This window comes from Amphiura filiformis, chromosome 4 (genome assembly GCF_039555335.1).
Source record: "Amphiura filiformis chromosome 4, Afil_fr2py, whole genome shotgun sequence".
Lineage (NCBI taxonomy): Eukaryota > Metazoa > Echinodermata > Ophiuroidea > Amphilepidida > Amphiuridae > Amphiura > Amphiura filiformis.
This window is the reverse complement of record NC_092631.1, coordinates 25,358,891-25,374,833: the sequence shown is the minus strand read 5'-3', so window position 1 is coordinate 25,374,833 and position 15,943 is coordinate 25,358,891. Positions and strand designations below refer to the sequence as shown.

Below are 15,943 nucleotides of genomic sequence, written 5' to 3'. Positions count from 1 at the left end.
CAAAAATTTATCAAAATTTGAAAAATTTTGAAAAATTTGAAGGAAAATAATGAAAAAAACGGGGTCATTCAGTGAGAGATTATCAGAATTTCCCCCAAATTTTTTTGAAAAAAGGGATCTTTTAGTGATAGGCAAACAAAAAATGGGTTCATAGGTAGGCCTACTTGAGAGGGAGTTCAGTGAAACAAAAAGCCCGACAAAAAGAGGGTCATTAGGTGAGAGAGAGAGTTGAAAAATGGCTTATTTATGGCCTAAAATAGCCTATTTAGGCCTTTAAAAAAGCACATTTTTGCATGAATGCTTGAAAGGGACGCCATTTTATGCTAGTACGTCAATTTTAAAGAATTCCATTTTCCAATATATCAGTACAGTTCACCTTCTTTACTTAATATTAATGTTAGGTTCCACGGGGTTCACAAATTAAAAAATGCTCCGATTTTAATCAAATTAAAATGAATGGTCTGTATTCTTTTGGAAAAAATAATCAAAATAATAGTTTGCATTGCTTTGTTAGTAACAATGGACTTCGGACTTCTGTTCTGTCTCCCAGATGACTAAACACCTGAGGCAATCTATTCTAAATAATGGATTAATTTGGTATAATTTCTATCCAAATCACGAGCATTTTGTCAATTTTGACCCATTGAGTCCAAAATTTAACCTTTGATATTTTTGCCTATATACGTCAGAAATAGGTATTTTTCTGGATCCTTATGATGAGATGAATACATTGCAAATTTACCTGCATCAACGGCCACTTCCGTAATTAGCCAATTAACAATTTTTACCCAACAATTTACCAAACTCGCGTTATACCTCTTATTTGACATTTGGTCAGGAGGGTTTTGTAGCGATAGGCCTACTTGCGACCAAAAATCCTTAATTCTGTGGCAATTATTCTGCCCTGTATGGTCATAAAATATAATTGAACCAATGTTTTTTTTCTGGGGATCCTTAGATGATCATGATTTGCATCTAAAGAAAGTTATGCGCAACTGATCTGCTTAATAAAATGCTATCTTCAGTAGATAGCACACCGGTATTACCGGTAGTTTTACCACCACCAAAAGTTATATGAAATTAGTTTTTCACATTATTGTTTACAATGATGACTGATATGAGAAAAAGGTTTAATAAAAGACATTTCTTTTTCTTTTCTTTTATCTGTATCATTCATAATCATGCTAAATACATGTGTATTATGTGAATACTTTCCTTCTCTTCCAAAAATATTCAATAGCATCGCATCAGCGCCATCGATTGCATCCGTGAAACGAGGCAACGCAATTAACTAATGGAGCTAGGTTGCCAAGTTGAATGATTTAACTCGCATTCAGGATATTGAAATGATTGATGGGCACTATGAAGTAAACTTCGAGTTATAGGCGGCCTACTGTCAAAAAACAAAACAAATTAACAAAACAAAACAAGAAAGAAAGAAAGAAAGAAAGAAAAAAAAAGTACTTCAGAATTTACAAAAATGTCCATAAGGATAAAGTCAGTGACAAGTAATTTGAGCTGATGCTACATGTAATTTGTGCATTCTGCAAATAGCAAATCTTTCAAATAACAAAACTTCAACAACCAACATTCATGACCAATAACCAAATCAACATAACTGAACTAATCATCTGAATCAGATTTTAAAAAATCTTAAATCTTATAGATTGAAATTCAGCTTAGCCTGATACTCCTGGGATATGAATTGAAAAACTAATACCACTCACACTTGTTATCAAGTGAGTTACAAATCTCATGGATTTGAATTTCAATCTCTAATATTATAGTTCAGAACTTCAGATGTGGTTAATTTTAACATTGGATTTAGAATTTTTAATCTTAGCATGGATTTGTCCTTCATCAAAATATCAAGATTAAACTTTTTGATCTTCAGAGTATGACCAAAACTGCAACAGAATGCACAATTAAAAAAAATGAAAACTGAAGAAAAAAGATTTGTTTTCAACTCTTCATGTTAAAAAAATATTCCTTGTCTTTGTGCCATTTCAATGGCTTACTAGATCACAGACGGAATTGTAGTTTGTTCTGAATGTTTATCAATTGTTTGGTAAAATAAAAAAATATATAAGGCCGTATAAAATTAATGTTTTGGTTCTCGTCCCTCCCTCCTCAATTTCTGGGATTTGTCAGATTTTTTTTTTTTTTTAATTTTTCAATTATTTTAGACTTTGGAATGATTTATGAATTTTTCATACATATAAATAAGTTTATTAGAGAACAAGGACCACTTCCAAGTCTTTTTGTGGTACTCTAGGGGGTTTATCCCTCAGAATCTCACATTTGAAAAAAAAAAAAAAAAAAAAGTGCCTCATCGTTTCCTCGAGCACTGTTGGAAAAGACCGAAAACTACAGACAATGCTGATTTTACACTGAAAAAAAAACACACAAAAAAAACACCTCCCTCCCTCATCAATTCATGAAAATCCTCTGGACGAGAACCAAAACATTAATTTTATACGGCCTAATAACAAATTGTAATTTGTTCATTTTCTTCCACCAATTTCACACGTTATCACTGTGGGGATTTCCTTGTATTAGAAACTGGGAATATACAACGCTAGAGGCTGGCAACACTCACCTGTCACTTGTCAAAACAAGAAACATGGCGATTTTCTGCAAGGAGATTCCACCGTTTGTATTATTAATTTTACTGTTTTTTATAACTTACACAAAATCCACCATTACAGAAGAACCACCGTTGAATATACAGAACTTCCGAGGTACCTTACAACCAGGTTATTTATTTACTCGCTTATTAGGAGAACTTACACAGGTCAAAAACAAGTTGGTATCATGTTCATCAGTGACTACATCAGCAACGAAATCTTCATCAACACAGCATGCCTCTTCGCCATCAGATGTATTACAAAGGCACACACGATTGCTTGTAGGCAATGAAGCCAGACATGCAACACCTGAGCCTTCAACTTCAACAAATCAACAGCTTAATGTATTTCAAAACTGTGAATCTAGTGCTTCTCAATCAAGCCCAACAAATGATCTCAATAATGCCAAAGTGGTCAAAGTTGTGCGGGATAATTGCGAAAAGAAAGATTTGTTGTCTTGTTTGGGGATTCATGTAGTGGCTGGAGCAATGAGCGTATATCGTGATGGGCTCAGAAGAGATCTAAACATGGCTTGTTGCAAGCTGAAGTATTGCAGGGATTCACGGGACATGTCTTCGTGTCAGTCGTGTTTACAACAAGATGATGCAATTACGAAACAGAAGGTATCACAATCATAACAAAATCTATTATAGCTAAATTCTAAAATAATAGTTTCTCGATCATGAGAGCTCAATAGGCACGCAATGACAATTGCGTCGGTGTATAACGCTTACCACACACGCTTTGGGTAGCGCTGCATTTCCTGTGCGTGCACAATCGATCGCGCTATCGTGTCATTCCACTAAACTTACGACATTACGCAGTGCACGCAGTACATTCATACTCTCATGATCGAGAAATGATTATTTTAGCTATAGCTTTGCCTTTGAATTTGCGTAATGTAGACTAGGCTTGGGTTCATTGCTGTCGTTTGGTAGAATGATCAACGTTGTCAATATTTGCAACACATGTTAGATGTTAATATTCATGGTTGAAAACAGGAGAAATACTGACTACAAAAAATGGTATTTAAAAAAAAAACAAAGTTGGATAAAGTTGTACATTTTAATACAGTGTTACGTTCGCTGCCGGCTTATCTTCTTAATAAAACTATGAAATCACACAATTATCACACCATCAAGGAAAGTTTTACAATAATTCTTAGACTTCGAGTCCTTTTATTCCTCTCTCCATCCTCTCTCCTCTTTTTTCCCATTCCATAGTTTTACGACATCACGGTCGGACATTACATTCAAAAGTCAATTCCAATCATAAAATACATTCGCAATCATGGCGCTACGCAAATCTGCGGACATAGCGCGCCACGCCGCATACTAGTTTGAGCGCATATTGCAATTAATCGCGCATTGATAACATTACCACATGACATACAGTTACAGGTACAATTGCGCATTGCTTCTATTGAACAGGCAGGGACACATTGAATTAGTATGTATGTATTGATATTGCTAGCTAGCTGTTCAATAGAAGCAAAAGTAATTTTGTACAACTATCCAACTTTGAAAAAAAAATAGCCATTTTTTTAAATATTAAACTTAAAGTAGCAGTATTTCTCTGGTTTCCAACCTTGAATAACAAGTAATTTACATGTAGGGACTGATCGTTATTTACGGCAGGGGGGAATGAGCATTTTGGAAAAAATATTGACAAAAAAATCCGCGTTCCCCCCTCACGTCCGCTCAAAATTGTCAGATTCCCCTTGTTTTCCCAAGTTTCTCCATTTAAAACTTAACAATCCTCCCTCCTCCTGGTTCAACGAAAAATTGCGTGTTCCCCCCTCAAGACCCAAAACAAATTTCTGGTTCCCCCCTCAAAATGCCCATTCCCCCTGTCGTAAATAACGATCGCCTCCCTTAGGGCCTATAACTTTTTTTTTTTCTTCAAATTTTGTAATTTAATATAAATTTTTTTTTTCCTGGGGAGGCCAAGGACGGGTGGGAACTCAGGTACCCTGGAATTGCTGAGAGCTTTGTACTGTCTACATGTACACATGCTACAGACTGAAATTGGCCAACTTATGAATTATGCTGGTTTCATACTTTCTGCCGCTTGCCACTGAGCAGCGTGAGGCTTCATCATGCCTCTTGCACTTACAATGTTTGGAACTGGAGTGGCACACTGCTGAGTGGCAGCGGCATGACTTTAGTTCTCATACGTCAGAGCGGCACCGCTCCGAGTTGACTTGAATTCAACTCCCAGCGGTTCTGCCACCACGGCAAAGCGGAGGAGTGATCGATCGGCTTGCGGCTGGTCACAGCTAGCGTTTCTGGTGTAAAACCATCTTCAGAGCGGCAAGCGGCAGGAAAGTACCGTATGAAACCAGCATTTAAGAATGGTTTCTTGTCTTTGGCGCTTACATGTATGTCGAAGCTATGACTGATACCCAACAAAGTTTACATTGACCTGATTCATGGTCTTGTTGAAGGAAAAGAAACCTACAGAGTTAGACTACAGTGTATGCATTTATGTTAATTGGATTTATTGTTTTCCATCAACAGCAAAGCAGCCCTCGTCAGATAGCACTGCTGAAGGCATTGGCCAACATATCTTGCCCTAACAAACAGTATGAAAACATGGCATGCTCTGATCTCAATCTACTGGCTTTCAATTTACTTGCAGGACCACAATCAGCTATGGTAAGGTCTCAGGATGGTACAGTTTACCTTATAAAATTACAATTTGCAGTGATGTTATTGTAAAGTAACCTTTGTCTATATGTGACAGTGCTGTGTTGTATGCATGTGTTTTCTTATTGAGACAAGTGCTAGCACTTCTCAGTTCAATTTGCCACCTTCTTTCTCAAAATCAAATCACCAATTGTTGAATCACAAAGACTCCGTACACCAGACGATCTTACCGTTGTTGATTTTAGGTACTTCTTGCATCGATCCCTGAGATGCGGAAAAACCAAGAGTCATTTAGTCCCACATAAATGTATAAATAACAAATACCCCACCCCCCCCGATCCCCCAGTGGAGTCACCCAAAAAGTTGTGAGATTGACCACTGTAGTATAGTACTTCTATTGGTCAGATCATGTCAACACTTGTATAATTGAATTAAAGTTTTAACTTCAACACTACACTATTTTTCGCTCACCTGGAACGTTTTCACTAGTCCGACTAGCGTCTTCAGCAGATGGTGATGCTGTGTTGATATCTTGTCTACAATCGGGGTATCTCTCACTGATGACGTCATATGATTGACAGAATGCGTCATAGGATGTTACGATGTAGCGCCCCCCCTTCTGGGCTTCAGCAAGTTATCCCAAAATAGGATCTATTTCTAGTCCTTGGTCACGATTTAGTCTTGGTTTTTGAGTCCTTGTTTGTATGGCTTCAAGCCCAGGGGGGGCGGCGCTACAGCAATATCCTATGACGCCATTCTGTCAATCATATGACGTCATCAGTGAGAGATATCCCGATTGCAGACAAGATATCAACACAGCAGCACCATCTGCTGAGGACGCTAGTCGGACTAGTGAAAACGTCGTTCCAGGTGAGCGAAAAATAGTGTAGCTGTTGAAGTTAAAACTTTAATTCATTTTATCTACCACTACGTATGAATATCCACTCGTATACTTGTATAATTATTGTAAGTTTTCACTATCAGACTGATTGAATTCATGCAGTGAAAGTTATTTCTCTAAAATGCATTGAATTGTGACCCTACATGGGTTAGTGACCAGTCTTAAATGTTATCTGGGGTCCATTTCACTAAACTTTTAACAAATCGTAACTCAAATAACCGTTCCTAAAGTCACAAATACTAGACATAACTGTATGTAGGGTCTCTGTAGTAAATCCCTATTACTTACAAAGGGTACCGTTGGTAAGAAAGTTTAGTGAAATGGAACTTAGACTTACAAAGTTTCGTAAAGCTAAGTGAAATGGACCCCTGATCTAGTTTGTTAAAATATTTGTAAAATGTTTTATATATCATTTTTATTTCTTTAATATTTGCAGACTTTGTAGTGATGATACAGTGGTTTGCTGTGTTTGTAAATACCATGCCTGATGCTGATGTGATAATCATTTTGACCTGCCTGCTGTTGTGTGAGCCCACTGCCAGCATGCATCCTGTTCTAGTGTGTACTTTTTGGCAGTATGTGACTGTATATTTTCCTGTAACTTTTCAAATAAAATGTTTCCTTTACTCCTTTCTTTCCTCCTCTCCCCTTTCTCATAGTCGCTGAGTCTTTCTATAATGGGCTATTCCAGTTGAAATACACACTCCCCCTGTGGAAGATTTTGGAAGTATGTTCCACAAGGGGAGTATGTTTTTCAACTGTAATTGGTCAGGGTTAATCATTTTGAAACCTATGCTCCCTCTGTATTATGATTTTACCTATCTTTCACAACTGGAGTAAGTATTTCAAATAAAAGTTACCTGATTGTCTATTTTATTCAATACTCATACTCCCAGTGTAGAAGATATTTTCAAAATCTTCCATAGGGGGAATGTGGATTTTAAATGGAATAGCCCAATGTTCTCTCTGGTTGACTCGGCACAGGAGGCGGGATCTGCATGGGGTGTGTTTCAATGCGATCTCCACTTGTGCGCGCAGCAGACGGCATCTCATCATAAGCGCCCTCCAAGCATATATGGCATCGTTCATTATATAATGCGATCATTTCCCGGATACGAATTTGAGTGCCGTGTAGACACTTTCTATTATGGATGGGTATCCTGGGAGATCAAATTGATCCCTTTCGAGCTGTCTGTTTGTCTGTCTGCCTCTGTTCCTCTCTGTCTTGCTCTAGACTGACTCAAGTCTCCCCATCTACCTCCTCTCTCTCTCTCTCTCTCTTTCTTTTTTCTCTGCCTTTTTCTTCATTAGTCTTACTTTCTCCTCCTCACTCACTCTTCTATTTTGTAAAAATATCACAACCTAGCATGTACAATGTAGCTGTATCATCATGTTTTGGTTATTTTTGAAAAAAATAGTGTGTCTTCTTTCATTTTAACTCTTCTTTGGTTCACCTGAAGTTCGGTAGTGACGCACAGCGATATTTCCCTACCCAAAAAATAGCGCCATCTCTTGATATACGGGAATGTTTGATGGCAATATTTTGAGGCGTTTCCGAAACATCCCGAGTAACTGAACTATGAAAAACTATCCATACAAAAAATTTCAAAACAAAACCCGCATGTAAAAGATCATTTCACAACTCTCATATTCCCAAGAATACATACTGTATTGTAGAAAATAAATGGGTTGATATTTGAATAGATTCAAGCCATTTCCGAAGGGCTATTTTGATAAAATTTTCATCAAAGGCCAATATGATGATGACATTTTGTATTCCAATTTTATAATATTTTTCTAGTTTTGTTGAAAATTTTGGAAGTTTTCTAGGGTCTATGCAAGTACAATGCACAGATACATGCATATGGCATCTTCCGCCTTTTGGCAGATTTTTCCGCCTTCAACCATCAATTTGGTCATATCTTCGGATTTTATCGGACCTGCCTTTTACTACATATTCAACGCCTCGGCATGCGATCGGATGTATTACAGCACACAGACATACTTAAACAGGTAGAGGTTTATAAAAGCGAGTTTCAGTTTGCAGTTAAGTACAAAATAATAGCATGTAATATAACTATACCCCATGGTATCAGTTAAACTCTAAAGTTCCTACAGCGAATTTTTATAAACTCATCACACGAATACTCTGTTAGCAATATGAACAAAAGAGTTTATCCGAGTATTCATCATACCAGCATGGTAGCCCTCATAATAAATGCCTGGTATTGTCTCTTGAACATGCTTTGGCCGTGCTTGGTTCATCCTTGACAAAAGGTACAATGCAGTCTTGGGTTCGAGTCCAGTAGAGAAATAATAATTTGGTACGTGGTCAATAGGTGAAATATCGCTGTGTGACGTCAACGGCTTTTCGCGGTTACGCTGCAAGTGTGCATGTGTGCTTAGTGTAATTAACTTTCCACTCAATTTGATACTGCGACTAGCGACATAACGGACATACCAAACCTGAGGTGAAACAATGTTTAACAATCTGTAGAAACGTATTGAATAGTGGCGGCACCAGGGGGAAGAACTCTGTCCCTCTGTTGCCCCCAGTAAAAACGCCAAATTACAAAAACTTGCTACAATTTGTCCCCCCTGAAATTCACTTTGCTCTCCCCATCTCCCCAAAAAATTTTTCTGATGCCGCCACTGGTATTGAAATAACACCGCACAGTGTCGACGTCCTATACGATAAATATAAATTTAATACTCCGTTGGTGAGCGACGGGCGAGTGGTAGTGAGTGACAGGCGAGTGGTATTTCACTGAACGCAAGAAAAGGAGTTCTATCTGATTGGCTAGCAATCGATCGCTTAGGTCGCTCAGTAGTCAACTACAAACTCATGTATTCAATTCGATTGAAATCGATTATTCTATTATTGACGAAGATAAATAGAGTGATAGTGTGTCAATAATGTACATTGTATTGCACCTGGTTTTACCAGCATTCCTTTATAAAATAATTTTCTCAAAGAGTTGAATATTATCAAAAATTTTACAGCGGATTTCAAATGTTTTACATCAAAATTGCAGTTAAATATATCCACAGCAAAATACCGGTCCTCACTAATTAGTTAATTTAATTTCCAGTTAGTACATTTAAACGAAACCTGTGATTTACGTGACAACAAATAAAATTTTCTTACAATAGAAATATCATATGGGATACTGATATGGTAGGTCGCAACCGCCATTAACGTGGAGCTGCTACGCAGTAGCTGACTTTTTGCTCCGTGGAGCCAAATTGACCAATCATGTTAGAGTTTTTCATTACTCGGAGGTAAAACTGACCAATCAAGTACGACTTACTCATTACGTGAAGCGAATTTAGTCATTAAGAATTTGCCAGACGAGCTTCACGTGAGTTGCAAGATATCCTCGGTCACGATAGTTATGATTCAAAAAGTAATTTATGAAAAGTACGAACCGACTTATTATTAAGATGGACATGCACTCACAAAAACTCATACAGCATTGTACACAACTATATAGCTAGGCAGAGTGGTGGTAAACCATGCACTCAATTCTGCGATCATCAGTGTATCGCGGGAGCTGATTTGTACATCTTGGCGTGGCCTCAAGTGGAATTCGACCTTCAGCAAACCAGTTCGGATTTACTTTATATACTAGTAGTAGGCCATACATACTGTAGTTACGGTACTGCCCGTTTTCCTATACACAATACTCAGTGCGCTCACCATTGACGCGTGACCTAGTGTATTTTAGAAGTATTATGCCATTGCCTATCGGACGTCACTGTGTAAAAAATAACCAGCCAATATTTAAAGTATTCCCTGAAATTCTAGAAAATATAGTTTTGTAACATTTCCTAAATTTTTAGCTAATTTAGGTGTTTGGAAATATTGGTACTTTTGTGTTTTAGGAAGGATATGTAAACGACAGATAACACCAAAAAATATGAACAAACTATTTCTAAACCGTGTTAAGTCTGCAAACCATTATGCTTCTCATTTTCAAGAACGCTGGTTAACAATAAGCAGACTATTGTCTCATTTCGTAAACAAAAGCCCAGACAGTATTGTTACCTTATGCGTTCGCTTTTATAATCATTCACCCAACTGAAACTATAATACCAGCTCATTGTTCATTGCACAGGTAAAACAGACACAAGTGCAGTGTGTATTTAACCAGAGAAGATCTGATGTAACATAGTTGAGCTGTTTTCATTGAGTGTTATCTTGGTTTAATAGCTTTTAATGGGGTTTAAGTCCTTCAAAGGTCGTGGTGAATTCTACTGTAGACATGACTGCATCATGATTATTTTAAAGTCAACAACATTCAACAATATGATCACCGTGATAGTATGACAGTATCAGTACCGTGGGTGTCAGTGATCCTGGCCTGACACAGTAGACAAACAAACAAACACGCCACACACATGACACATGCATGCAAGGTAACATTGACTATACACTAATCAAACAATGGTATTGATCCTGTACAACTGTTTGTGGTTTATTTACATTCGATTTATTTAAAATCCACATAGTAAACATTAATTTTGGCAAGGGTTTTCTCTCTCTGGAACGATGATGCATCAATTGGCTCCGCGTAATGAAAAAGATCTAACATGATTGGTCAATTTAGCTCCGCGAAGCGAAAAGTAAGCTACGCGTAGCAGCTCCACGTTGTGGCGGTTACGGCCAGCCATATACTGATCATGCGAAAATCGTAAAACATAGAATAGAAACAGTGTGGCCGGCTCTCAAAATCTCAAATTGTATGCATAGCCTGAGTCGCACGGCCTATCTCGAACAAAATCACCATGCGTAGTTGTTGAAAAACGTGAGGATTCATCGTACTACCACAGCAATTTTTAACACGAAGATATAGGGATGATGACGGTGTGCACCGTACATGTACATAATTTTAATATTATGTTTCTATTATTCTACCTATGTACAGGAATGGAGTGAAGCTATTAAGATTCTCAATAAATGTTATCCAGCATATGACACGGATATAATGTGGTACGTATGGGGTGTATGTGATAGACCTTTAGCACAAACTAAGACTGTTTTTCACCCTATTAAGGCTACTGCCATAATGTTTGCCTGTTCCTTTTACAAACTAAGCATTCTTCTTACCGTCCAGTGCGTATTATTTTGCACAAGGTCGTATGCAACCGCTTGACGTCGCACATGTGCACGCAAGGACTAACCCTTAAAAAAAAATCCACACATGGCCTTTCCAACTTCCACCTATTTACACAACCCTTTTGAGTGCAACAGTAAAAATATCTTCCAGTTCTCTGTTCCTCTTTGCGCTTACCTCTTTGATGCATGCCCTGTTTATCACATGAAAAGAACAAGTCACATCAATCGGATAACCACGCAGTACATATGCTACATCGGCAAAAAGGTGCAAAGAAAATTGTCATAAAACTAATGTAATGATGTACATGTAACAAAACTTGAAACAGGCTCACCAGGTTTTCACCAGAAATTGATTTTTTTTGTCAAAGCCAATTGAAGAAACTTGTTATTTCCTTGCTGACAATTTCATGACTTTTTCAAAGCTTGTTGTTGTGACGATCCAACAGCTGATGACTGACGGGAAGTTATATAACATCCGGTAGCGATCTAAGTCTTGCTAGCATTCTCCAACAGCGGATAAACATGACATAGGTTGTAGTTATGAACAGAGACGAGGGGATGTACAATCTTAATTTACTTATTGATTGATTAATGGATTTGTTGATTATTTTATTGATTGCAGGTTATTTCAGGACATGGTTGGTAATATGTCAGTTGAAGACTCGCGTACATTTAAAGATTTGTTGAATATAACATTAGTCACACATTATGCTAATCAGCAAACAAATCCTGACCAATCAGCAGCCTGGGCAAGGATAATGCCATGTCTAACGGTGGTGATGTTACAGCACAGGTAAGAAATGTGGGTTTCAGTAGAGCTCTTAACGAATTGCCAATGAAGAGGAAGGTGCCATGTATATACCCACTCCTTCCATGGTAAATCCTGGGTAATTATAAGGCACTCCATTGTTTACATACAGACAGGTGCATGGAAACTCTTTGCTTTGCCCGGGCACACACTAAGTACAATGTAGGGGGATTCCACATGTGACATGATCAAGGAGAATGAGTCACATGTTGGCAATTTTCAATTAGAAGTTTTTTACATCATTTTCTGGCAGTTTATGAATGCTACATTTTGATGCAAACCCCATCAAAATCATACATCTGGTTACTGAGTTATGAGCAATTTATCAGTGGCTGAAAACAATATAAAACAAAAGAATTTGAACACTGTTTTTGCCAATATCTCAAAAACAATATTAGCGACATCCAACTCATTCCTCTTGATCATGTCACATATGTATATCAACGCAAACTTGTAATCTAAGTCTTTGTCGATTATCTTGAAATAATGGGCTATTCCAGTTGATATCCATACACCCTCTATGGAAGACATGATCTTAATCCCCCACACAGGGAGTGTGAATTTTAAATGAGGTTACCTGAATGGATGACTTTATTTGAAATTTACACCCCCCTGTGAGGTTACCTGAATGGATGACTTTATTTGAAATTTACACCCCCTGTGTGGGACATCAAGGTTGTGTCTTCCATAGGGGTGTAATGGATTTCAACTCTAAAAGCCCAGTGAAAATGCAAGTTGTGCCCTTTTATTATTCTGGTGGGCCAGTAGAGTCGCAGATGATACATGTAACCCACATCATTAAATTATCTATGTAATTTTGAGCAGTGATATGAATCCTGTTCTTTGCATTATTTTACCAGGCTATTCAGGTGTGGCACATGACTCCAAGATCCATCGCTGGTATCGTCATAGTAGTAGTGCTCATCTCAGCTAGCCTGTTCTTAGGTTTCTGGGCTATCTATCAGAAGATCAAATACCACTTCTTCCCGGACAACACAATCCACTACTCCCAAGTGTACATGCAGGATGACTACCCAGAGGAGGAGGAGGATGACTTTGATGAGAACGATGTGTACTACCGATGATGCAGAAAGTGAGGATGGAATGAAGATGGATTCATGTCATAAGGTATATTGCTGATAGCGATCTATAGGCAAAAGTGATGCAAGCTGGGAAGGAAAAGGGCTCAAATTCGCAATCTTGGGTGACAAATTCTATAGCTTTTGAGTCCTTTTCATTCCCAGCATGCATCACGTTTGCCCATCGATCTCGATCAGTTAATATATCTTATTGTGTGGGTAGGGGTTGAATTTGGAGGCATCTCCGCAAACTAATTTTCACAAAGATTCTTGTAAAAAGATTTGTGTGAGTCAAGGTTGATTCTCGTAAATTTTTAAAGTCTAAACAATACCTTGAAGAATCAGTTGCTTCTCACAAAATTTTAAGAATCAAAATCGATTCTCACATTGTGTGATGAAATTTTAGCCCAAGTGAGTCCAAGAAAGGTGTATGCCTCTTGATGTAGTGTTTGAATTGTCTCGGTTGGAATCAGGGTTGTGATGATAAGCATCAGAATCTCACCAATATAGTTTGTTTGGCTTATGATTGCCCTAAAATATGACTCATAACATCATGTATTGATATAGAATCGTGTGGACACAGTTGGGCACAGCACTTGCTATGTATGCTAGTTGTGCATTGTGTAATGCGTGACTGGTGTGCGCTTAACATGAATTTACACAAATGTAAGTTGGGACTTTATTGATACATGCAGTTACAAAACTAACAAATTTTCGCCAATTATATAAGCCAAACAAACTATAGTGACCTCTCAAGAAAAATGGAGTATATGCCTTGTTAACAGGATGAACTCTGATAAGTATTAAAAATGATGCAGCATATACAAATTCCATGGCTGCAAGTGAAGGGGAATGACAGTCATTTGGGTCAAACACCTTCAAATAGGAGTATTTTTTTAAAAAGTTTGTTATAAATCATCCAAAATTGGTGACATTTGTTCTGAAACTGAAATTAATTGTACTTTCGTAAGTGTACATTTTGTATTTCTTTGTGTTCAATATCACTGCCAAATTCATTTTCAAATTGAAAGTCTTGCCAGGTAGTCGTCATATCAGTGTAAAGAAAACAGTCAATTTCCCTAGCTGATGTTAAAAGAATCATTAATTCCAAAAGTATCCAACTAACCTAAATATGATAAGAGTCAGGTAGGCACAAAGAGATTAGTCCCAATAAGCAATTCCATTTGAAATCCATACACCCCCTATAGAAGACATGATTTTAATCTTCCACACAGGGAATGCAGATTTCAAATGGAGTCACCCATTCAGGTAGCCATATTTGTAATTCACACCCACTGTGTAGAAGATTAAGGTCATGACTTCCATAGGGGGTGTATGGATTCCCCCAGACAGAACTCTTGCCCCACCCCCAAAATTGCGAAAATTCTCACTTTTTGCAGCAATTTCGCCTCCCCTGAAATTCACTTTGCACCCCCCCCCAAAAAAAACTGGTAAACCTTTTATGCTCTCTCTGCTATTATTTGCCATTGCCTCTCTCATTTAATGCTTCCATGATATTTTTGTAAGAGAATTAAGATTTGACATTTTCAAGCAATCTGTAAAATTGTCACTGGTTCAGCGACTGATAATTGCAGAAAGTTACCTCCAGGTATTTATATTTGTGATGTGTTTAAGCAAAACCAGTCGGAAGTCAGATATATTGATTTTCAGATACAGCCAAACAAAGACAATACTTTCTTTGTTGCATATTGTTTTTGGAAAATGTAGCTTTGCAAATGCTTTATACAATCATGTAAAAAACTGAAAATTGAATATGCACGACTTCAGACTGATTTTGCTTGATCACACCACATTAAATTTTTAATGAAAACAATAAGCAAAATAATTTTTCTCTTCATATGTTACACAATGTACTTGATACTTTTGCTCGTTGCTTACCATACTTGATTAAGCATCTTGATTATGACATATTACATTCCTGATTAATTAGTATGACAACATGCTAAAAGCCCATGCCACTCCTGCTACACTAGTCCAAACACAATTTCTGCATTCCAAATTAATTTTTAGCATTCCACCTTGGGTCAAAGGCACAATTGTCTGAGTCAAATTGTAATAATTCCAGAGGCTGGCGTCCATACTGAAAACTATATAAAATCCACCTTACAAGTGAAGAATTTTTATAAAATGTATATATTCAATACTTTAAAATATAATGACCTGTTTCAGCTGTTTGCTATTCATACCTACATGTACTATTTAATATGCCGAAGTATTTGAAAAGAGGCTAATAATCTATCTTCCGATTGTACTGTTACAGCTTATTCTTATAATTGGCCATAATTCCTCAATGAGGTTCTTTATCCAGCTATGCCGACATTTGGTCAGTGGAAAAAAGACTTAATAATAATTTGACCATAATTTAAGACTTTTAATAATAATTTGACTTTAAATAATAATTTGACCATCTCATTGGGTAAATGTGGCCATTTATTAGCAAGTCTGTAGCTTATGAGTTCAATTATGAGACAACAGTATTCTTAAAATTGTACAAATATTGAAACTTGACAGTATTGTAGACCTGTATTATATTGTATATATTTTGCCAACGAACAAAACCATAGTGTGTCTACATATAATAAGTGGCTGTACTGATGTGTACTTTGGGTACATTGTTATCCTGTGTTTTTTGCCTATTGGGCTATAGACAAATCTGAAATAAAAAACTTTGTAGTAGTGACTTGTATACGTTGGTTTACCTCAAGTTAGGTAGTGATGCAGGTATGTATTGCTGGTCGCA

The 15,943-nt window shown here is 37.2% G+C and overlaps 1 protein-coding gene across 1 annotated transcript; it reads left to right on the top strand.

The window, feature by feature from the left end:
• The first annotated feature begins 2,623 nt into the window (after positions 1-2,623).
• On the top strand, positions 2,624-15,148 carry LOC140150727 (uncharacterized). The gene is made up of 5 exons (XM_072172825.1): positions 2,624-3,250; positions 5,147-5,284; positions 11,105-11,169; positions 11,918-12,088; positions 12,964-15,148. Exons 1-5 carry the CDS (start codon positions 2,624-2,626, stop codon positions 12,983-12,985), a joined length of 1,023 nt encoding a protein of 340 aa, XP_072028926.1. The 3' UTR covers positions 12,986-15,148.
• The last annotated feature ends 795 nt before the right edge of the window (positions 15,149-15,943 follow it).